The sequence below is a fragment of the Malaclemys terrapin genome, chromosome 4 (genome assembly GCF_027887155.1).
Source record: "Malaclemys terrapin pileata isolate rMalTer1 chromosome 4, rMalTer1.hap1, whole genome shotgun sequence".
NCBI lineage: Eukaryota > Metazoa > Chordata > Testudines > Emydidae > Malaclemys > Malaclemys terrapin.
The window spans coordinates 54,522,587-54,547,516 of record NC_071508.1 but is presented as its reverse complement, the minus strand read 5'-3'; the positions used below and the strand labels follow the sequence as shown (position 1 = coordinate 54,547,516).

General features: G+C 40.3%; 1 protein-coding gene across 7 annotated transcripts in view; it reads left to right on the top strand.

Moving 5' to 3' along the window:
* STK33 (serine/threonine kinase 33) overlaps positions 1-24,930 on the top strand; it is an 84,292-nt gene that overhangs the window by 19,363 nt on the left and 39,999 nt on the right. For 5 of the 7 annotated variants that reach the window (XM_054027780.1, XM_054027775.1, XM_054027777.1 and 2 more), the window contains exon 2: positions 24,028-24,305. In XM_054027780.1, the coding sequence (XP_053883755.1) occupies positions 24,096-24,305 (210 nt within the window). In that variant the 5' untranslated portion in view covers positions 24,028-24,095. Of the gene's footprint in view, positions 1-10,938; positions 11,029-24,027; positions 24,306-24,930 lie in introns of those variants that run through there. The other 2 variants (XM_054027778.1, XM_054027774.1) reach the window with 1 other exon arrangement.

Genomic DNA, 24,930 nt, shown 5'->3' with positions numbered 1-24,930 from the left:
ACAGGAGTCTGGTAGAGGGCAAATATACTGGTCACTGGATGAGTAGTTTTCTGTTCCCTGAGTGACCAGAGCAGGGGCTGCACTAGAGTAATCAGGAACCTGCTAGAACCAGTTAAGGCAGGCAGGCTAATTAGGATATCTGGAGCCAATTAAGAAGCTGCTAGAATCAATTAAGGCAGGCTAATCAGGGCACCTGGGTTTTTAAAAGGAGCTCACTTTAGTTTGTGGGGTGAGTGTGAGGACCTGAGAGTAAGAGGCACAAGAAGCTGAGAGTGAGAGGGTGTGCTGCTGGAGGACTGAGGAGCACAAGCATTATCAGACCCCAGGAGGAAGGTCCTGTGGTGAGAATAAGGAAGGTGTTTGGAGGAGGCCATGGGGAAGTAGCCCAGGGAGTTGTAGCTGTCATGCAGCAGTTACAGGAGGCACTATAGACAGCTGCAGTCCACAGGGCCCCGGGCTGGAACCCGGAGTAGAGGGCGGGCCCGGGTTCCCCCCAAACCTCCCAATTGACCTGGACTGTGGGTTCTTCCAGAGGGGAAGGTCTCTGGGCTGTTCCACAACCCACATGGTGAATCTCTGAGGCAAGAAAATCCACCAATAAGCGCAGGATCCACCAAGATGGAGGAGGAACTTTGTCACACCTTGCATATGCACGTAATTCCCTTTGTCTATAACAGAAGTTGTGTGAATGTATGGTATCTGAGAGCCACAATTTAAGAATGTGGCTTTCCTTGTATTTGGATTTACACAATCATTAAGCGTGTTGTCTTCATTTTTATAGTCCACTGTACATGGTGGTCTTTGGTTCTATGTTCCTTGCACATATTTAAAACATTTAATAGTATACAGCAAGACAAATTTACAATTATAGTTATACCTTATTTGTTGATTTAAAATGTTCAGTTGCGTGTATCTGTTTTTGAAGTCATATGTGACTGTGTTTGGCATTTGGCTTTCCTATTGAAGCTTGGTATTCTATGCTTACTACTTCTCTAGACCCTGCTCAGAAGTTACAAGATATGGGAAATGTACTCTGAAAAGTCATTCAGAGCTTCAAAGCTTATTATGTCCAGGGAGAGACAGATTTAAGATTGCTGAGATTTCTGCTTGAAGTACTTTGAACAGAAATCTGTTTGTGTCAAAATCACTTTGGGGAAGGAAGGTAACAGAGGCTCCACAGGGATAGTGCTTGGGGTCTGTTACAGACATCCCCCTCCCCCCCAGGATCTGATTTGGATATTGATAGAGACCTCTTTAGTATTTTTAGTGAAATAAATACTACTGGGAATTGTGCAATTAGAGGAGACTTTAAGTTCCCAGATATAGGTTGGAAGACAAGTACTACTAATAATGATAGGGAACAGATAGTCCTGGTTGTGATACCTGACAGATTTCTTCACCAAATAGTCACTGAACCAACAAGAGGTGATATTATTTTAGATTTAATACTAGTAAGCAATGAGGACCTCACAGAAGAACTGGTTGTCGACAACAATCTTGGTTTGAGACTGAGTGATAGTAAATTAATTCAGTTTAAATTGAATAGAAGGATAAACAAAAATAGGTCTGCAGCTATGGTCCTTGATTCCAAAAGAGCAAACTTAAAAAAATTAAGGGGATTAGGGAAGTGGATTGGACTGAGGAATTCAAGGACCTGAATGTGGAGGAGGCTTGGAATTACAAAATTGCAGAAACTATCTGAAGCCTGCATCCCAAGCAAGGGGAAAAAAATTCGTAGGAAAGGGTTGCAGACCAAATTGGATTAGCAAGCATCTAAATCAGGTTATCAAGAGAAAGAAGAAAGCCTAAAAGGAATGGAAGAAGGGATGGGTCAGAGAGCGTAGGGGAAAAGTGAGAACTGCGAAAAGCTAAGCAGAGTTGTACCTTACAAAGGAAACTAAAATAGTAAAAGGTTCTTTAGCCATATATATATGGCTATATTTTCTTTCTATATATATAAAGAAAACAAGGGAAGAAGAAGTGGGACTGAACATCTAGGTGTGGCCCAACATGTTACTTTGCCCCAGTTTTTAATAAGAGTAATGAGGAGCTTGGGGACAGTGGCAGGTAGCTAATGAGAACAAGGATATGGAAATAGAAAATACCACATTGAAAGTGAAAGTCAAACTCAAACAGGTTAATGGACCAAACTGGGGGTCCTGGATTATCTCCATCCAAAAATATTAAAGGAACTGGCACATGAAATTGCAGGCTGAATAGCAAGAATATTTTAATGAATCTGTGAATTTAGGGGCTATACCCTATGACTGAAGGATTGCAAATATAGTACCTATATTTAAGAAAGGAGAGAAAAGTGATCTGGGAAACTACAGGCCCTTTTGTTTGAATTCAGTTGTATGCAAACTCTTAGAATAAATTTTGAAAGATGTAAATGGTAACTGGGTAAAATACAATATGGTTTTACAAAAATCTAGCTTTTGCTAGACCAACCTGATCTCTTTCTTTGAGAAGATAACCAATTTTCTAGACAAAGGAAATGCAGTAGATCTAATCTACCTGGATTTCAGTAAGACATTTGATGCAGCTCCACATGGGAAATTATTAGTTAAATTGGAGAAGATGGGGATTAATACAAAAATCAAAAGGTGGGTAAGGAACTGAGAGAGAGACTACAACGGCTCATGCTGCACGGTGAACTGTCAGGCTGGAGGGAAGTTACTAGTGGAGTTCCTCAGGGATTAGTCTTGTGGCCAATGTTATTTAACAGTGTCACTAATGACCTTGGCACAAAAAATGGGAGTGTGCTAATCAAAATTGCAGATGACACAAAATTGGGAGGTAATTGCTAATACAGAGAAGACCCAGAATATCATACAAGATGATTTGGATGACCTTGAAAACTGGAGTAATAGAAAAAGGATGAAATTTACTAGTCAAAATGAAGGTCGTGTACTTAGGGACGAACAACACAAATTTTACTATAAACTGTGGATATATCACTTGGAAGGGACAGAGGAGGAGAGAGACCTAGGTGTATGGTCAATCACAGGATGACTGTGAGCTGCCAATGGGATGCAGCTATGAAAAAGGATAGTGCAATCCTAGGATGCATCAAGTAAGTATTTCCAGTTAAGTTATGGAAGTGTTATTACCACGATAAAAGGCACAGGTAATGGTAATACTCATCTGAAATATGTGTGAAGTTCTAGTCTCTCATGTTTAAGAAAGATTATTTCAAACTGGAACAGGTGCAGAGAAGGGCTACTAGGATGATGAGAGGAATGGAGAACCTACCTTACGAGAGGAGACTCGGCTTGTTTAGCCTAACCAAACAAAGACTAAGAGGAGATATGATTGCTTTCTACAAATAAGGGAGGGAGAGGAGTTATTTAAGTGAAGGGCCAATGTTTGCACAAGAACAAATGGACATAAACTGGCCATCAATAAGTTTAGGCTTAAAATTAGACAAAGGTTTCTAACTATCAGAAGAATGAAGTTCTGGAACAACCTTCCAAGGGGAGTACTGGGGGCAAAAAACATAATTTGTTTCATGACTATGCTTGATAAGTTTATGGAGTGGATGGTATGATGCGATTGCCTACCATGGCATATGGCCCATCTGTGACTGATATTCACAAATATCCCTAGCAGCTGAAGATAGAACACTAGACGGGGAGGACAGAATATCCTTTTTACAGGCTCATGTGATTTTAGTTAAATACAAAATAAATTCCATTAATATTATAATGTCAAACCTTGGGATGTAAGTTTGCAATAATGAGGCAGGAAGCCAGTGTTTAGTCTCAGCCTGAGGTTAAGGCATTCTGGTTAATCAGTGCACAAAGGATTTTTAAGCACTAGTCAGCCGCTTAACCAACAGGCAGTAAGTAATTACATTTCACTTGTCCAGGCTGGGTATTTTTTGTTATCCTTGGCTGCCAAACAATAGGATTCTTTCATGTTATAACTTGATTCTATTAGTTTGTTGCCCATTCCCTTGGGAGTATGTGCTTGTGTGTTTTTTTTAATATGCTTCACCGATTATTTCTGATGTGTTGGTTAGTAGCCACTAAGTTTGATGTTATTGTCTGATACTGTTTTAATGTTGTCATAATAAATTTCTCTTCATAGATACGAGTTTATGCTCTGATTTTTAAGAATCAGAGGGTTGCTTTAGCATTTACTTTGGGATGAGTGCCTAGTCCAGTGGTCTCCAAACTTTTTTGATCGGGCACCCTATCAGTAAAAAATTTTGAGCACGCACCCCCTGCCACACCTCCTGAACTGCCTAAGCAAAACAATAATACATCTATTAAAATGGCTTTAATACATAGTCCATAATAAAACATTATTGAAGAGGGGAATGGTCAGAGAGAAGGGGTTCAAAGAGCCAAACTAATGTGGGCTCAACACAGGGGAAATACTGACTTTTTTGCAGCAATTTGCTCACATTTGAGGAAAGACAGAGGAAACTAATGCTGGAGAAGTGGAGTGAATGTATGTAAGATTGGGAAGTCAGGTCGAACATCTTGATATAAAGATTTGAAAACCAGGGGGAAATTTTTGAATTGAATTCAGAGCTGGCTAGGAAGTTGTGAATACAGTTGTAAGTGATCTTGTCTAATTGCCTGGAGCAAGAGTATTATCTGGCCACAGCATCCTAGACCTTTGAAATTTAGAGAGTTAGGATTTAGGAAGATCAGAGAGAAGGGAATTGCAATAGTCAAAATATGAAAATATTAGAATGTGAGTAAGGTTTTCCACATAGGCAGAGTTAAGGAAAGGACAATTTCTACCAGTGCTTTAGTGAAGGTTTCATGTCAAGAGAGTTAGAAAGAAAAGAAAGTTTGGTGTGAAGAATGACTTCCAAGGATTCTGGGCTTGGGAGCAAGGTTATGTCTGAACTAATGTTGTTGTATATGAATGTAAAAGTTGATTTAAAAAATTGTGACTGTCATCTTCAAAATAAGATCGGCTTCTCAGGCCTGGTACCAGATACGGTCGTAGGACCTTCAGCTCTTCTCTTAGCCCAGAGTCTGATCTCCAGATCACAACCTGTTTAGTTGGAGTGGGAAACAGTGAATATTCTATGTGTGCCACCAGCCACTTCACTTGGCTCACTGGCGGTGCGGGACTTGCTCCTCCTGACTGAGCTGGAATTCATGAGAGAGACCGAGATCTCTATCAAAATAGCCCTTAGTTTAGGGGAGTTGGGAGTCAGGAAACCATGACTTAAAATCACACCTCTCTCACTCATTATTGTTTACTCATTACATACTCTACGTCACCCATATTATTGATCAAGGCTTCATACCTAACCGTAGGAAATAAGTTGATTGAGAGGTTGCACGTGGTCACTTCTGCTGAAATTGGGCATAAAACTCATGTCTAATTTGGCAGACTGAGTTTTAGCCACACAGCATTTCAGACTGACTGTGTGATCTATGAGCTTGTCTATCCTATCTATAACCACTACCCTAACCACTTAATTGCACTTGCATTCCAGGAGTCAGGAACAAAAAGTAGGAACCCTTATCCCTAAGATTCTATTGCAGTTTAACAAAAATGGGTGTAAGCAACTAGCTAAGTGCATGTCATGGCCCCTTCTAGTATTTGCTCCACACAGTAGATAAATTACTCCTTTAGTTCATGTGGTAGGTTCGTACCCTGCTGAAATCCACATATGTCCCAGTGGTTACACAGGATAGAATTTTTTGTTTCTCCAGTTTTCCCTTTAAGCAACACAAACAAACAAAAACTAGTTTCTTTGATTCACACAGTGAGACTATCCTTAATGACATACATTTTTTTAGTTAAAAGCCATTATAATTTGTTAATTATGGTGCAACAAAAAATAAAATCCAATTGTTCCCAGGGTGGATTTGATTTAAATCAAATTGATTTAAATCATGATTTAAATCACTAGTCAGGAAGACTCGATTTAATCATGGATTTCTTGCATTCTTGTTGGTTGTTATAACCTTAATACATATTCTTCACAACTCAGAGATAGATGTAGGTTTCATTTTGAAAAAGTACACACTATACATTTTTAAGTGATTTATTTTGAAAACTTTTCAGATTAGTTTTACAGCTATATCAACAAATGAATGATTGGTTATTTCATTTATGAAAGGTAATTGAAGCAGATATTTATGAAGTCATTAGGAGGTGAACTATCTCCAATTCAACAGGTCAATCATAAATATTTGGAGGATTTTCTTGCCATGCTGTATTAGGAGGAGAACATCACCAGACAGACATTTAAATTGTTTTATATAACTAAAACAACAACGTTGTGTATTCTGGATTTTTTTTTTCAACAGCAAACCTAAAATATTTTAACAAAACAAGCATGTGAATTTTTGAATTTAGTTAAACATTCAAGTTTTTTAAAATCAGATTTGTTTTTGGTAAAATTGTTTTTAACTACAATAATTAAATGAAAATTAAATTAAATATATTTAAAAAAAAACAAAAATTAAATCGACTATGTCAGCCAGGTCAACATGAGAAACTTAAAATATTGGCTTCTGAGGCTAACTCGGTCGTCTTCACCTTCGTTTTCCTGTTTGTTCATAATCTGGAAAAGAAAAACAAGCTTTCCTGCTTTTTGAGGTCCCAAATGATTTCTCAATTTGGAATGAATTAGTCCAAAGGAAGAAAATATTCTTTCTACATTGGCAGAAGAAGCTACTCGTGTTAAAAGTGAAATTATCACTTCAACAGTCTCTGAATCCAAGTGCTTAAGTGACTTCCACCAGTTCACTGGTGTGACTTTCTTTAAAACATCATCAGCAAACATATATTTCTTGAATGGTTCACCCTTAGCTCTGAAGTTTATTATAGTTGGCATTATGGAGGGATGATTGCTGGATGTCCATGTCATAGCCAACTCCTCTTCTTCAGTAGTTAAGGTTTGACCCTGGTACCGAGTATTGAGAATATTTGCAAAAAATGAGCTGGAGATAGTGTTTGTCCCATTCGTTTTTTTTAATGCTTGTTATTTAACTCTGTCACTGCATATTTCTCTTTTTAAGATCTCACTCAGTTTCTTCCAAATGTCAATAGCGTCAGCAATAAAACAGCTATTTCCCTGCATTTTGTTCAAGGCTACAGAAATAGGCTTCAGAGTACTCGGCATGTGTTCAACATTTCTATTAAGCCCAATGTTGAGAACTTTGGCTGTGACAGTGCCATTTATTTTTTCACGATTTTGTTCACAAACGGTCATCTGATTAGGCCAGTTCTTGATTAGGCCAGTGCTCAAAGTAGTCCACTACTGAGTTCCATCGCACGTCTTGTGGGAGAGTTAGCTTGGTTCCTCCCACTTTTTTCAGAGCAGCTGCTGCAAGGTGGTTGTGGTTATGGAAGTATTTTGCAATTTCAACATTAGCCTTTATTTCTGGAACACTGACGTCTTTGGCTAGGAGGTGCATCAAATGAGCACTGCAACCATATGTTATTAGCTTGGGACTCTCTTCTAAATAATTTCTTCTCATCTTGGATACATTTGCAGCATTGTCTGGGACCAAGCTGAGTACTAGTCATTTGAATTTTTATTCACAGTTTGTTATAGCTTTTACTGCTGGTACTTGTAAGTATTCTGCTGTGTGTTCATTTCCTGATGTATAAATTGTTTCTGTAATGAAGACATTCCCTTCTCCTGTTGTCACACAAGCATGTACAACAGGATCATTGCGAACATTGCTTCACCCATCAAGACTCAGGTTAACAATTTCACCCACTAGACCTTTTGCACACTTTTCTCTTTCATACACTTTATGCAGCAATTTGCCTGCGACATCTGCTCTGTTGGGTGGACTGTATCCTGGTCTTAATGACTGAACCATGTTAATGAAGTGTGGGTTCTCAATCATATGGAAAGGAGAGTTTGTTGCATAAACAAACCGGGCAATTTTTTCATCAATTACCTTTTTGTAATCTGCTGTTTCTTATCAGAAACTTATCTATGGTTGTTTCTGGATGATGGAGATTTTTTTTCTTTTTGCTACAGGTGATATAATGTGGCAATGTGACATACATGATGTGACTGAAACACTATCATTGGCAGATAACTCTGAAACTATAGAAAATGATGGTGATCTTGAAGGTGGATAGTCTTCAGAATCCTGTATGTGGAGGATGGATTCTCCTAAACAAAATAAGTCAATGCAGTTATTTAATTATTATTACCATACTTCTCATTTAGTATTACTCATTGCATTCACTGACACTTGGTACTACTTTAAAGGTGAAATTGTAAAAGGAAGATCTGCCAATTTCAGCTATTTATTTTTGATCACAACTGCATCTCAAATGATAGAACCATAGAGTAACAGCTATATTTTTTTGCTCAAACATGAGAATTCAAGAATAGTCCAGAAGGAAGACAGGAAGTCCTTAAGAAAGAAGTATGAAATAAAAAAGTTTAGTAACCTGAAGATCCTGCATGTTCAGACATGTTCCTTTCATCATCTTCAGCGCAGCTTCCTCCTGAGAAGGAACACTTCTCATAATGTTGTTTCATTCGGGCAACCAGACCTTACATTTCTTCGTTGCACTTTTTGCATGCATGCCTGTCTTACCCACAGGTAGAGGAACTTCATTAAAATATTCCCAAACTGGGTCTCTTTTACAGCCTGCTGCCATTATAGGTTTTCCCTTCTAGTGAGAGAATGCTATGGTAGATCTCAAATCAATGAATGCTACACTCAGAAAGACCTCAAGACTTCTGGAATATGCTGCTCAAACAGTTTCACTTTTGTTTCTAGTGCCTGTCCCTCCCTTCTCACATTTATCTCCAGACTTCTTCTCCTTGTCCAGATCTATTCCGCCCCCAACAATCTTCTATTGATTGAACTTTTTGAAACTTTACACTTTTAGAGAGAGGTAAGGGCAGGGCCGCCCAGAGAGGGGAGCAAGTGGAGCAACTTGCCCTGAGCCCTGCAGGGGCCCACACGAGAATATAGTATTCTATAATATTGCAACTTTTTTTAATGGAAGGGGCCCCCAAAATTGCTTTGCCCCAGGCACCCTGAATCCTCTGGTCGGCCCTGGGTAAAGGCTTGACTCTGTGTACACAAATTAGCAGAGGGACAATAGGGTTGAGGTCTGTTATTTCTCACCTCTATATATTATTTATTTATTTAAAAATAGTTTTGCTGTTAACAAGCATGTTATCTCTGGAGACACAAATCCACAGTTTGAGAACTGCAAAACTAAGCATCTCTGATGGTATCTTCTAGACTGAGCACTGAATGCCATTGGGTAGATAGAAAGATTAACCTAAATAATCTATACAGAAGCCCCTGGAACCCCGTAAGATTGGGTCCCTAATCCATGAACTACTGGATCTCATTTACAAAACTTTTCTTAAAAATTACATGAATATATTGTCTCATACTATAGAATTAGAATTTATAAGCCCTATTCCATGATGAGGTATCTTTGAGCTGTAATGTGTCTTAATTAAAACGATCTTTAGATAGGTTTTTTCCTCTAAAAGCATTTTATCAAAAAATCATCCATTTTTATCCACCCTGGTTGTTCCGTATTTTGGTCAATTGTCATGTATTGTTTGCTTGTGCTGAATATCAGCAGGTAAGAAGATTAAGAGGTATGTGTAAGTTCTACTGAAGACAATGGAAAATGACAGACAACTTTATAAAGGGCAGCCTTACTTGGAGGAAGGGAGGTTTTAATGAAATCGTGACCATGTTTCCTGAGAGCAGCTAGAGACTTTAGGTCTATCACAAGAATGGGCGATGGTACCCAGGGCTGGCTCCAGGCACCAGTCGACTAAGCACGTGCTTGGGGCGGCACCTTAGAAGGGGCGGCCAATGTTGGGGTGGTGGGGGGCGCTCACGGTGTTTTTGTTTTTTTGTTTGGCGGGGCGGCGCTCGAGGTTTTTTTTGTTGTTGTTGTTTTGTTTCGGCTGGGCAGCGCAGGGGGTGTTTCTGCAGTGCGGCGCTGAGGGCGGGGGCTTTGGCAGTGCGGTGCTGGGGGGGCGTTGGGTGGCGCAGCACGGCACTCCAGGGGTTTGGGCGGCCCGGGGCGGTGCGGCGCTCGGGGGGGGGGGCGGGGGTTTGGGCAGCCCGGCATGGCCCGGCACTGGGGGCGGGTGGGGGGGCGGGGGTTTGGGAGGCCCGGGGGTTTGGGCGGCCCGGCGCTTGGAGGCAGGGGGGTTGGGGCGGCCCGGTGAGGCGCTGTGGGGGGGAGTGTCGGCGGCGCAGCGCTCGGGGGAGGGGGGTGTTACAACGAGGCGGCGCTCTTTTTTGCCTGGGGCGGCAAAAAAGTTAGAGCCGCCCCTGATGGTACCATCTTTATTAAGGGTGTACTACCCTTCTCCCTCAGTAAAATCTTTACTGAGGATATGAGTAGATTCAATCTTACTAGGTCACTTCAGAGCCAATGTAAGTTATGGGAAATGGTGGCCTTTCTGAGTAAGGGAAAATGGTGAATATAATGGGAAAGAAACTATTATTAATTTTAACTGCATCCTAATGTCTACAAATGTGCATAAATCACTAGTTAGCAATGATTTTTAACTATATGGAAAGTATGAATAGTAATGAATCACTCATTAGTTAGCAAAAGGAATTCTACAAAAGGTGAGACAACTGAGAAAGTTATCTTAAAGGTCCCATTTTAAATTAATTTTAACTTATAAACTAAATTACATTGTATTTTCGAGGAAATGTCTTTACCCACAGATTATGTGCTGTAAATATACACTGTATTCCTCATGCAAAACAAAGAGGTTGAAACCCTATTTGAAGTGCAAAAACAAGACCTAAAAATATATAGCCACTGCTCTACTTCTGTAATAAGTCCATTACTCTTTACTCAGTCAAAACTCTACTAAAATCAGAGTGAGCAACATGGTATTTGGCTTATTATCACTGAGAAATGTAAATAAAACCATGGACACTGTTTCTATGGGATGCAGTAAAACAATGTTTTGTCTTCTGTCAGTTGCCTCAGCAGAACCTATTAACACTGTTACCACACCTGTGATGGTATTATCAATGTTGCTGGTTTCTGTGGATATTTTTGCATGATAAGGTACTGTACTTTATTCTTAAACAAAAAATACCTGTTCAACTGTATTCTAACCACCGTTGAAAATGTTTTTTGCGGGAAATACAGGGAGAAAATGTTATTGTCAAGCTCTTAGAAACAAAGGTCAGAACTTTTTTAACTTTGAAGAAATGGCATGATGGTGTCCTTTTAATTGAGGAAGAAGATCCTTTGGCTGTGAAAAATGAAATCCTCCACACTTCTCAACTACCTTTTAAACCCTTCAACCTGTCAGTGAAATTGTGTAATCTAGTAATAGCATGCCTGAGGCTGCCTTTCCCTGGGCAAGGGTATCCGCAAATGATGCGCTCTACTAATTTTAATCATATTGGGACAGATCTTAATCTTGGTTACGTTGATGTAAATCCAGTGTAATTCTATTGTCTTCAGTGCAGTTACTCTAGGTTTATATTCATGTAAATGAAATCAGATTCTAGCTTCATTTTTTTATGGTTCCATTGTAAGATTTTTAGAAAGTCACCAAACAAAGAAATTTATGGGTGAATTTCCACATCTTTTAATGAAAATCACTTATTGAAGTAGCATTCCTCTTTGGGTAATGGTTAAAATTGTCATGTAGCTATCAACATTTTGGTATAGAGGACTCAAGGTCACTGCTGTGCTAAATGCACACAGTAGTTGATTTTTCATTGCACCATAACCAATCTTAGTTGCTTGTAGTTTCTTGGACTTTGTTACTAGAATTCCTGATTATTCATTAGCTCTAGTGCTGAATTTAGAGTCAATTTGAATCAGATACCAACATATTCAAATACATATAAAATATGTATTCTAATTGGAAGTATGTAGACTTATACGTTTTATAAGTGACAAGACACAAGAATAAACTGTATTGAAACTTGGGGTGCAGTAATTCATATTTCAGTCAATGAAAGTTTTGCATTTGTAGTTACTCTGGGATGGGTTTTTACAATCCATCGATTCAGTAATTTTGTGTTAACTAATTCATAGCAGAGTTGATTAGTAATATCATCCTAATTGTTACCTGTATCAGAGGACTGTACCATGTCTGTGTAATGGAAATTTTTTTTCTCCAGTATTGGAAATTTGTTTTTGAAAACAGTTAGGTATTTCAAAGTATTAACCAGCCAAAAACTTTCATCCTGTAAATTATTATTTTGTAATTGACTGAGATGAGAACTATTAAATCATGCCGTTAACTTGGTGCCATCCCTGAAATGTCTTTCCCTTTCTTAGTGTTGGTATTACAATGCTTGCCAATGTCCAATGCTTTCCCAAATTTGCAGAATATGTGTAATCTGCAACATATTCTTCAATTTTGTCCAGACATAGAATACAATTACCTAACTATAATGTTCACTAAATAAAAGTACTTTGCTAAATAAATAGATATATTCTGAAATATAGTAAATTTTTGGTATTCTAGTTAAATATACAGTATCATACACTACTGTATCCCAATACATGCAAATTACAAATAAAAGAAAATCTTATTGCATTACATTTATGAATATTGCTGTAATTTATAATATAAGAACAGCGTAGCTCCACTGAACATAATAGGGCTGTAATTCTAGTGAAGAATTCTGGTGACAAACTCAAAAAAAACGTGTGAGTTGTTTGAGTTGGCAAACAGGATCCCTACATGGAAAAACGGCCTTAATTTATGAACATTTCAGGGTACATTTTTAAATATAACTCACAGATAAAGAAAAATAACCTGTTTACATAGTTTGTCTCTTGCCCACTTTTTCCATAGCTCAGTTTTCTTTTTTATTCTTCTTTCCCTGCCTTTTCAATCCACTTCTGCCTGGTGAGGTTTGACAATTTGGTTTTTAAAGCTGTCCCTAAGATCATCTGATAAAAGTTCATTATGTATTTTTCTGAGATTATTTGCTTATGCATGTTTTCAGATGTTACTTTTTTATAGGGGGAAATAAACTCTCTATTTTTGTTTTTATAAGAACAATGTAGAAATCCATAGATTATAAATGGCTGGTATAAGCCTTATTTGTTTTTCTGACAAAGCAACTGTAAATTTAATATTATATGAACAGCTTGAAGGCAGGATCCAAAGCCCCCTTAAATCAATATGTTTCCCTTTACTTCAGTGGGCTTTAGATCAGGCCTGCAGTGATTTAATATTAAGTCTCCATTATGCATTTTGAACCACTTAGGCTCAGCAGTCTGTGTGGGAATTACAATGCAGAATTGGGATTGAAGAGACATTTTTGAAAGTTATAATAATAATAATAATAATAAATGGAGATATACCTGTCTCATAGAACTGGAAGGGACCTTGAAAGGTCATTGAGTCCAGCCCCCTGCCTTCACTAGCAGGACCAAGTATTGATTTTTGCCCCAGATCCCTAAGTGGCCCCCTCAAGGATTGAACTCACAACCCTGGGTTTAGCAGGCCAATGCTTGAACCACTGAGCTATCCCTCCCCCCACTACTTGACTCTGGCCTCTTGTATTTTGCCCACAATCATTTGTCTATGCAAAACTGAAACTTGCACACACTAAGTGAATTGTTGGAATTTTGCAGGTTGAAAAAATGCAATGGTGAAATTTCTGGGATAAATTTAGAGACCACTTGTGAAAATATGGCCAGAAAAAAAAAGATGATTCACTGACTGATAAGCAGTAACTGGGAACAATTTCACATTTGTGCCTTTGAAAATCTCCCCCTTCAGTTTTTTGAGATTCTTGAATAAAAGATACTACTGTACAAAAATATAAAATAGTTGTATTTTCTAATAGTTTAGTTAATAAGTGATCTTGTTAATTTTGAATCCATCTTCAGAGTATGTTTGAAGAATAGAGATGTAAAACAAAGCAAAAACAACAACAAAAGAGGGATAAAGAATAACTGCTTTTAGGTGCATTTTTATATTTAAAGTACCTTCTACTAAAACACTGTAACAAGCTTTTAATGAATAACCATTCCAGATTTTCATTGTTACAAACTTTTCCCTCAGTTCTATCTGATCTCCTTAATTTTTAGGCACTTAACAGTGACTGCATATAAACTATTAGTGTATGCAGTGTGGTTGTAGCTGTCTTGGTCCCAAAATATTAGAGAGATGAGGTGAGTGATGTAATATCTTTTATTGGACCAACTTCTTTGGTGAAAGAGACAAGCTTTCGAACTTACACGGAGCTCTTCGGGTCTAGGAAATGTAGTCAAGAGTGTCACAGCTAAATACAAGGTAGAACAGACTCCAAAGAGAGACTGCAGAGCTAGAATTGATATGCAAACTAGACACAATCAACTCCGGTTTGAATAAGGACTGGGAATGGCTGAGCCATTACAAACATTGACTCTATCTCCCCTCGTAAGTACTCTCACACTTCTTATCACACTGTCTGTACTCGGCTAGCTTGATTATCACTTCAAAAGTTTTTTTCTCTTAATTAATTGGCCTCTCAGAGCTGGTAAGACAACTCCCACCTGTTTATGCTCTCTGTATGTGTGTATATACATCTCCTCAATATATGTTCCATTCTATATGCATCCGAAGAAGTGGGCTGTAGTCCACGAAAGCTTATGCTCTAATAAATTTGTTAGTCTCTAAGGTGCCACAAGTACTCCTGTTCTTCTTTTTGTAGAACAGATTGTTTAGCATAAGTAGCTAACACATATTTCAAGGGACCATTCAAGGTGAAGTGGCTCGTTAACACTCTTCTAGTCAGGGGGGAAAGAAAGGGAGGGAAGTCAGCTGTAGGGGGTTGTTAGTGGTTACAGGTTGTTGTAGTAAGCCATAAATCCAGTAAAAAGAACAGGAGTACTCGTGGCACCTTAGGCCTGGTCTATACTACAAGTTTAGGTCGACTTTAGCAGCGTTAAATCGAATTAAGCCTGGACACGTTCACACGACGAAGCTCTTTCTTTCGACTTAAGGGGCCCTTTAAACCGGTTTCTTTACTCCACCTCCGACGAGGGGATTAGCAATAAAATCTGTCTTAGCGAGTCGGAATTGGGGTAGTGTGGACGGAATTCGACGTTATTGGCCTCCGGGCGCTATCCCACAGTGCTTCATTGTGACCGCTCTGGACAGCACTCTCAACTCAGATGCACTGACCAGGTAGACAGGAAAAGCCCCGCGAACGTTTGAATTTCATTTCCTGTTTGCCCAGCGTGGAGAGCACAGGTGACCATGCAGAGCTCATCAGCACAGGTAACCGTGATGGAGTCCCAGGATCGCAAAAGAGCTCCATCATGGACCGAACGGGAGGTACGGGATCTGCTCGCCATATGGGGAGATGAATCAGTGCTAGCTGAACACCCTAGCAGTAAATGAAATGGCAAAATATTAGAAAAGGTATCCAAGGCCATGAAGGACAGAGGCCATAACAGGGACGCACAGCAGTGCCGCGTGAAAATTAAGGAGCTAAGTCAAGCCTACCACAAAGCCAGAGAGGCAAACGGAAGGTCCAGGGCAGAGCCGCAAACATGCCGCTTCTACGCGGAGCTGCATGCCATGCTAGGGGGTGCAGACAGCACTACCCCAACCGTGTGCTATGACTCCGTCACTGGAGAAGCACACAGGGAAGAGGGTTCGGGGTACGAGGAAGAGGAGGATGAAGATAATGTAGATAGCTCACAGCAGCAAGGAAGCAGAGAAACCGTTTTCCCCAACATCCAGGATATGTTTATCACCCTGGACCTGGAGCCAGTAACCCCGGAACTCACCCAAGGCGTGCTCCCAGACCCTGAGGGCACACAGGGGACCTCTGGTGAATGTACCTTTGTAAATATTACACATGGTTTAAAAGCAAGCGTGTTTAATGATTAATGATTAATTTGCCCTGGCAATCACGGCCAGTACAGCCACTGGAAAAGTCTGTTAACGTGTATGGGGATGGAGCGGAAATCCTCCAGGGACATCTCCAGAAAGCTCTCCTTCATGTACTCCCTAAGCCTTTGCAAAAGGTTTCTGGGGAGGGCTGCCTTATCCCGTCCGCCATGGTAGGACACTTTACCACGCCAGGCCAGTAGCACGTAGTTTGGAATCATTGCATAACAAAGCATGGCAGCGTATGGTCCCGGTGTTTGCTGGCATGCAGACAACATCCATTCCTTATCGCTCTTTGTTATCCTCAGGAGAGTGATATCATTCACGTTCACCTGGTTGAAATGGTGCGATTTTTATTAAGGGGACATTCAGAGGTGCCCGTTCCTGCTCTGCTGAACAGAAATGTTCCCCGCTGTTAGCCACGCGGTGCGGGGGGAGGGGTGAAGTGATCATCCCCGATGATTGGGCGTGGGGGGGTGGAGGGGGGTTAGTTGGGTTTGTGCTGCATGTTAACCCGGAAACCACAGCCCCTCCTTTTACATTGCAAACCCATTTTAAATGGCCAACCCAAGGGGTGCTTGGTATGGGAAATGAGGGCGCTACTGTTTGAAACCATTCCCACATGTTAAGAAGGTTAAAAAAGCCAAAAGACTGTGGCTTACCATGGCTGCCTGCAAGCCAAAATCTGTTGCCTGGCACTGCTGGTCTGTGCCAGCTGACTCAGGTCTCAGGCTCAGGTTAAGGAGCTATTTAATTGCAGTGTAGATGTTTGGGCTTTGGCTGGAGCCTGAGCTCTAGGACCCTGTGAGATGGAAGGGTCCCAGAGCTCGGGCTGCAGCCCAAGCTTGAAAATCTACATTGCAGTTAAACAGCCCCTACACCCAAGCCTCATGAGTCCAAGTCGGCTGGCATGGGTCAGCCATGAGTGTCTAATTGCAGAGTAGACATACCCTCTGAGTATCAGAGGGGTAGCCGTGTTAGTCTGAATCTGTAAAAAGCAACAGAGGGTCCTGTGGTACCTTTAAAACTAACAGCAGCAGGTTGAGTCTGACGAAGTGGGCATTCACCCACAAAAGCTTATGCTCCAATACTTCTGTTAGTCTTAAAGGTGCCACAGGACCCTCTGTTCCCCTGAGTATGTTTTCCAGACCTGAAGAAGAGCTCTGTGTAAGCTCAAAAGTTTTGTCTCACCAACAGAAGCTAGTCCAATAAAAGATATTACCTCATCCACTTTGTCTCTCTAAAAACAATTAAATCTGCCCAGAAGAGAGAGTCAGTTCTCTGTGCTGCTCTTTTGTCTAGATGATGGCTTTCATTTTTGGTTGGACTGCTAGGTGGTTCTTCTTCTCTGGATATTTGGGGAATGCGTAACATTGCACCCTAAAATGTTTGATCTCTGCAGACAAAAAATTGACATGATTATGTACTTTAAATAAAACTACAGACAGTAACACTTTGTAGGAGAAAAGTTATTAGTTGAAGTCTCCAAGTTAATTATTCATTTGTGCCTGTGTGGTCGATCCACTCTATTGCTTTGTGTGGCTGAACGTTGCATTCTTTATATTTAAGTTGGAGTTAAAATATTGTCATTTTTGGACAGTAACAAGCACACTCACAAGCGTAGTTAATATGTAGGTGCGCAAAAGAAATATTTCCATATCTAGCATGTATGTGAAAAGCGGTACTCTAATAAGATGAAATTTGTTTCTGGTAGGTGTAGTTGCTTTGGCTTGCAATGGCTAATCATTTCCCCCCTTTTTGGATTTTCTTCTTTGTTTTTCTCTCTAGCTGTAGATGGTGAGCTGAGGCCAATGAGTTCCTTCTCCCCAAAGTGTTGGTCCTATCCTCTTCCATAATACTATCACCTGTATCGTTAGGTTACTCACTACAGGCGGGTCGAATACATAGTCTCTGCTAAGGCTGCAGATAATACTGCGTCAGCAGTCATCTTGGGCTGCAGTTAATACTGCTTCAACAATCACTTTGTAAGCAGCACTTAGACAATGGTCTTTTGAAATCCAAAGATATCACGGTCACCGAGACCAAGTGGTGATGGCTTATAAAGAAAATGGGTGCTCCAGAAAAGAAAATATAATTTTTTAATCTATCTCTACCTCACTATAGAGAAATGAACCAGAACCAAAATGTACCCAGACACAACAAAGATTACCCTAAATAATGAAAAAGGGATCTTAGCCCAGAATAATTTCATGGCTACTAGTCAGCTCTGAACTAAAGCTTTTATTGCTAGTTTCCTTTCTCTTGAGGTTTCTGCATTTTTTTCCTGTTCCTGTATCCCGGGGCTTGGCTGACATAGCTGTTCCAGTCATTAGCAACTTGACCGCCATCATTAGCTTTTACACGGGAGGATGTATTTGCCTATTTGCCATTTTTCCTTATTTTCTGAGAAGGAGAAAAGAAGAACACTGCAGTGACTAATGGGAGAAAAAAAACCTGTCTGTATTGCATACTTCATATCACACGCACACCACACAAAACAAAATAAAAAACACAGGAAAGAACAGCATTCCAATGGGACAACATAAAAAAGACAGACTGTTAAAGAGCAAAACCATCCTGTCATGTACATCAACAATTTGCCTGGTCTCTCTGGTTTTGTAAACTTGGAACCAAAGTGTTGCTCCCAAACCTAACCTTTTACTTGGCAGTACAGTGCACTTCATTTCAAAACCAGGCATACAGATTTGTGTGTGCAGCTATCTGAGACACCAAAATTGTCAAATTAACAACAAAGGGTTGCTCTATAAGTAGACAATCTTCCAGTTCGAGTCATGTCCTGACTGTCTGTTATAGATCAGGGGAATCAATGACAGGATTTGTCTGTGGTTATTTTCATTTGGCTTTTGTTGTCCTAGCAAAATTGGTTGCGAATAGTAATAGCACCTAAAAGGGCTTCGGCATATCTCTTAAGTATGATAATTTAACCTGCTTGAATAAAAAGATTGGATGGCCTGCTTTCACCAGTTTAATGGTATTTTTTTACACGTTGTACTTTTACGGCTGTGAATTACTGATAGTGAACCTGTTTAAAGATTTTGTACAATGTAAATATAGAAGTGCTTCAGCTTCTTGGTCTAACATTCTACCTGTGCTGTCTACAAAGGAGCCAAGATGAAAGAGGAAAATTGCAAGCCTCTAAGAAAAATGGCTAGTAAGTAGGGGAGAAGTTATGTTGGTGTCTATTATAAAAATGCCACTTTCACATTTATTTTAAAACAGAGTTGGACAGTCTTTTCTGTAGGCGTACATACAGTATGTGTCACTAGGTACTGCTATAGCTACTCATGAATGCAAATATTCCTCTATCCATGGTTATATATTACTTTATTAATTGGCAGGATCAGCTGTTGCAGTGCATGATCATACACTGATAAACAAATGCTACTAGATGCATTTTTTTTTCCTGTTCAGTGCTTCAGAGAAGATGATTTTTGTCAACTTCCCTGTTGGCTTGGGTCAGCCTGCTAAGAAAATGCTAGTTCTATGATTATTGCTAGCTTTATTTTGAACATTAGCAAGGGACAAGGATTCAGGTTTTCTCTTTTTAATAAAAACAACAAGGAGTCTGGAAGAAGTGAGGGTTTTACCCATGAAAGCTTATGCCCAAATAAATCTGTTAGTCTTTAAGGTGCCACCAGACTCCTTGTTGTTTTTGTAGATACAGACTAACCCGGCTACCCCCGATCTCTTTTTAATGAATGCCCAGTACCAGAATTTAGAAAAACATATTGAACCTAAAAGTATTTGCGGGTTCACTAGAATGAGTCTTAGTAAGTAATTTGGGTTTTCTAGGTGCTGTCATATTACATATAAAATAACAATAGCAGGTCAAAATAATAATATATAGCACCTGTATTGCACTTTCTGTTTAAAGTATTTTGCAGACATTAACATTTACCAAACATTGACAACAACATAGTTTGGGAAGTAGAATTATCTTAATTTAACAGATAAGGAAAATGAGGCAGAGAAGTGAAATGACTTTCTTGAGGCCACAGAGGAAGTCAGTTATTGATGAGTTCGCAGTTGTGAGGTTTAGAAGCAGATCTGAGATTAATAAGCAATAACATTGAAAATCTCAGTTCTGAGTACCAGAGCTGCTAAAATCATGTTGGAATTGAAGTAAAAGAAAATGCAACATATTCATGAGATGCGTATTTAAGGTCCAATATTTCATGGCCTGGGAGAACTAGAAGTTAATACTTTTACCCACTAGAAAGCTGAAATTTCAAGTGTGTGAACATTCCTCTTTTCACAAACAGAAAAAGTGGCTATTAATATACCTGCTTTGCCAATAAGAATTGTATGTATCCATGAGTTCCAGTCTCTCCTGGATCCCTCACAATTGTTAACTTTGATTAAAAGCACTTAAAAACACTTTTGAGTTGTAAAGGAAAAGTAATTTCAGATTGTGCTTTGATCACACTTTTAATTCACAGTGGCAAAAATAGACAGCTACAAGTATGTGAGAAAAATGTTCCTTATGCTTCTAGGTAGGGTGACCAGATAGCAACTGCGAAAAAACGGGATGGGGTGGGGGGTAATAGGCGCCTATATAAGAAAAAGCCCCTCCCTCCCTCTGCTATTTCCCTATTTGCACCACATGTACCCTATTGCCTTGCTATATTTTAAAAAAAAATACATCAAATTTCTCTCCTTTCTCCACAAAAACCTTTTCAATTATATAAAACTTACATTTTTCATTATTTGATAGATATAGGAGCGGATATTAATGCCAGGAATTGTGTGTTAGAATATTTGAGGACTTGATTATATTATATTTTTAAATTAGGAGTTTGGATCTTAAATCCTTATGTTTTGTTTTTATTGGTAAGAGTAGAAAATAGATAAATCTAACAAATACACTGTGTGATGGCTTCCTCTCTTCGAGATGTCACCTGATGTGACACACATAATGAGATCAGCTCTGGGAAGTCTCCACTTAAGGGACTTGCCCCAGCACTCAGGTGTCCACCTCCCTTGGAGTGCAGACCTAAAAGTATATTATGAAATCTGCCTCCTCCCTCAGTTGGAGGAAGGTATGCACAGCCTCTTACCCCTCCCCCCCAATTGTGAATTGCACAAATGGGATTATATTATAAACAAGAAATACATTTATTAATTACAAAAGGTGAATTTTAAGTGGTTAAAACAGAGGTGGGTAAACTACAGCCCGCGGGCCACATCTGGCTGCAGGACCGTCCTGCCCGGCCCCTGAGCTCCTGGCCAGGGAGGCTAGCCCCCGACCCCTGCCCCGCTGTTTCCCCTCTCCCACAGCCTCAGCTCACCACACTGCCGGCGCAATGCTCTGGGCGGCGGAGCTGTGAGCTCTTGCCGGGCAGCACAGCTGCAGAGCCCGGCCTGACCCGGTGCTCTGTGCTGCACAGTGGCGTGGCTGGCTCCAGCCAGGCAGTGCAGCTGCCTGTCCTGGTGCTCTGGGAGGCGCGACTGTAGCACCGCCAGCCGCCGGTGCTCCAGGCAGCACAGTAAGCGGGCAGGGAGCAGGGGGTGTTGGATAGTAGGCAGGGGAGTTTGGGGCGGTGGTCGGGGTGTGGATAGGGGTCAGGGTGGTCAGAGGACAGGGAACGGGGGTTGAATGGGGGCAGGAGTCCCCAGGGGCAGTCAGGAAGGAGAGGGGGGGTTGGATGGGGTGGCAGGGGGCAGTCAGGGGCGGGAGGTCCGGGGGCGGTCAGGGGACAGGGAGCAGGGGGGCATGGATGGGGCAGAGGTCCCGAGGGGGCCATCAGGGGACATCGAACGGGGGGGTTAGATGGGGCTGGAGTCCCAGGGGGGGCTGTGAGGGGGCAAGAAGCAGGGGGCGTTGGATAGGGGGTGGGGCTGGGCCACGCCTGACTGTTTGGGGAGGCACAGCCTCCCCTAACCGGCCCTCCATACAATTTTGGAAACCTGATGCGGCCCTCAGGCCAAAAAGTTTGCCCACCCCGGGTTAAAATATAGCAAACAGAACAAAGCAGATTACTAAGCAAATAAAACAAAACACACAAATTAAGCTTGTTTCACTAAAGAAATTGGTTCCAAATAGTATTTTTTTCACTCTAGATATTGTTGCAGGCAGATTACAGAAAGTCTTGAAAGGCAGCTGCACTGGTCTCCAGCTTGAGACTCACAAGCTAGACGCCCTTCCAGCTTGGGCTCAACCCTTCTCTCCCCAGTTCAGTTCTTGCTTCCAGGTGTTTTTCAGTGTCTCATAGGCCTGGTCCAGAATAACCCCCCATTTCGAACTAAGGTACGCAAATTCAGCTACGTTAATAACGTAGCTGAATTCGAAGTACCTTAGTTCGAACTTATCGCGGATCCAAACGTGGCAGGCAGGCTCCCCCATCGATGCCGCGTACTCCTCTCGCCGAGCTGGAGTACCGGCATCGACGGCGAGCACTTCCGGGATCGATCCCAGAAGATCGATTGCTTACCGCCGGACCCAGAGGTAAGTGTAGACCTACCCTTTGTGTGCGAGGGAGAGGAGAACCTCGGTGATGTCACTCCCCTGCCTTATGTAGCTCTTGTGCAAGGCGGGAACCCTTTTCTTCCAGTGGAAAAACTGGCATTCCAAAAGGGGAGGAAGGCGTATCGAGAACCAGGTGACTCGGACCCATGTCTCTGCAAGACTGTGGCCGCCATTGCTCTTAGGCTCTCTGGAGCATCCACAGGAAGACACAGTTCTCTTACAGTCAATTGTCTCTGGTAATGGGCCATTAGCACTGTCTTGCTTTCTCATTGTGGTACCTGACGGGCTAGTTGGGCGTAATGCTGAAAGAATTCCATTTGAAATACAGATACATAGTCAATATTCCTAACTTCAGATGCAGAAATGATACAGGCATACAAATTGTATAATTGCATTCAATAAATCATTACCTTTCCAGTGATATCTTACGTGAGCCATCTTGCATAAAGTATATCTCAGTTATGTCATATCCATATCATAAGCATATTTCCATAAAGAATATGGAGTGTAATGTCACACCCTGTGTTCACTAGAATTGCTGTCCCGTGGATTACACCTTTCACCTTTTCTCATTTTTTTTACTTGGGATAAATAAAGCTCTCTGTCACTTATTGTTCATTCTCTAATTGACTGATTAGATCCCCTGCAATAGCCTGTAGTTTAAGGGACTAATAAAACATCGGAAACTTTTTAGGGTTGGCCTGTCTTGGCCTGTTCTAGTGATATACTAAAGGCTGCATGGAAGGTCACATGCCTCTTAGAACACAATTAAAATGTATTGAAAAAGACGTCTCAAGCAAGAAGCCAATGTAGGATCAATGTTTTCCACCATTGGAAGTGCTTTGATTTACAGCAGCAGCAGGTCCTTTTCCTTTTTCTTTTTCTGTTCCACTTTTTAAACTATTTCCTCTGGTCTGTTTTGGCTAGATAGAAAGATCCATGAAGGTTTTGTAAAACCGAATCTCTCCTTTTCTGCATAGTTTAATTGATAATGTTAACCAGAATTTATCTTTCAGTTCATTGATCAGCCGAGAAAGGACTCTAATTTGATAAGAACCATTCCACAGTATGCCAGCTTACAAAAACCTCGAACTAGGCAGGAAATGTAGTATAACATTTAATGTTGGCCCTTTTTAAGAAAATGAGCAAAATATTTTTCTTTTAAGTGAGCAAAACTATTTCATGACCACCATTAAAGCCCTCCTTCATGCCCCTTTCCCCGCCATTAGTTACTCCTGAAGGAATTCTGTGCCAAAAAATTAAAAATTCTGTACACAATATTTGAAAATTCTGCATTTTTATTTGTCAAAATAACAACATAATCATGCCAGTTACAATTATTTAGGTTTAATTAAGTATTTTGAAATATTTTAACAAATATGTTATATCCCATTTATGAAAAAGAAATAACTAGAAAATAAATGTGGAAAACAACCTTGCATTGGTAATAAGCAGGAATTTATTTTTCCCATCTCCAATTTCTATGATTCCCTGAACGTGCCAGGCGTGAGTAGAAAAGCTGAAGGAAAATTTTCTTAACTACAACTTCTGTTTTTGCAGATCTGCTGTACAAACCAGTATTCTGTGTTGTACCAGTCTAGTTCCTTGTCAGTGTGGCAGACATTCATAATCAGAACATAAGTTTTTTTGTGCCACAAATTCACTAATTGTGACCCTCCCATTCTTCTCCTCAGCTTTTTTGTTCTTCCTTCATCAGTGGACACATTCCTGCCGGTCTTTGTGCTACCATTTAATTTGCACAGCAAGTTCTACAACACTGAACAGATGACTGATCTCAGCCAGGACAAGAAAACCATAAAATGCACCAAGTGCTCCGCTTCATTTCAACCAAGCGATGTTGTATTTTTTTGCCCTAATTGCAACAAGGGTCCAATGTGCTCCGGAGGTACTCTGCTAGAGACATCTGAGTTTTTAAGTTCCCATGATGACACCTTGCCTCACCAGTCAGAGGAACAAATCTCTTTTGTAACAGAGGTGAGCAGATTGGGTTTAGAGATACCATTCCTTTCCATCCAGATTTTATTTCATAATGACTAGTGCTCATTTCTGCTTAGAACAATAAGGACTATATTTCCCAGTGTGCCCTCATAAGTGTGTATAGTAGAACGGCCCAGATTCTAACTACATTCTAAAACATCTTCCCTATTCACAATGTTTTTGAAGCCTTGTACCTAATAATAATAATAATATAATAATTCCTAGCTCTTGTATACTGCATGTAACAATCTATAATGTTTTTTTTTTTTAAATTCCTGGTTCTCTAGAAATTGTGAATACCATGAGAAGAGTATGATATAACATGTTATGCTTGACCATACCCATATAGGACCAATTATATGGAAGAAGCTGTCTATTTAAAAAAATCTAATAATTTATTAGAAAATTTGCAGAACAAATTAACTTAATATATTAAAACATGTAAATTCCTGATTTTTTTTTTCTTTTGAAGAAAATGTGGTGTTAATATCTTACCTCAAGAGACACGAAAAGGTTACATATTAAATGGATTTAATGGGATTAATTAGTTAATGCTTTGAAACTGCAAAGTGGTTTATAAGTGCTAAGTTATTCATGTACTATGATGTACATTTAACTCAGA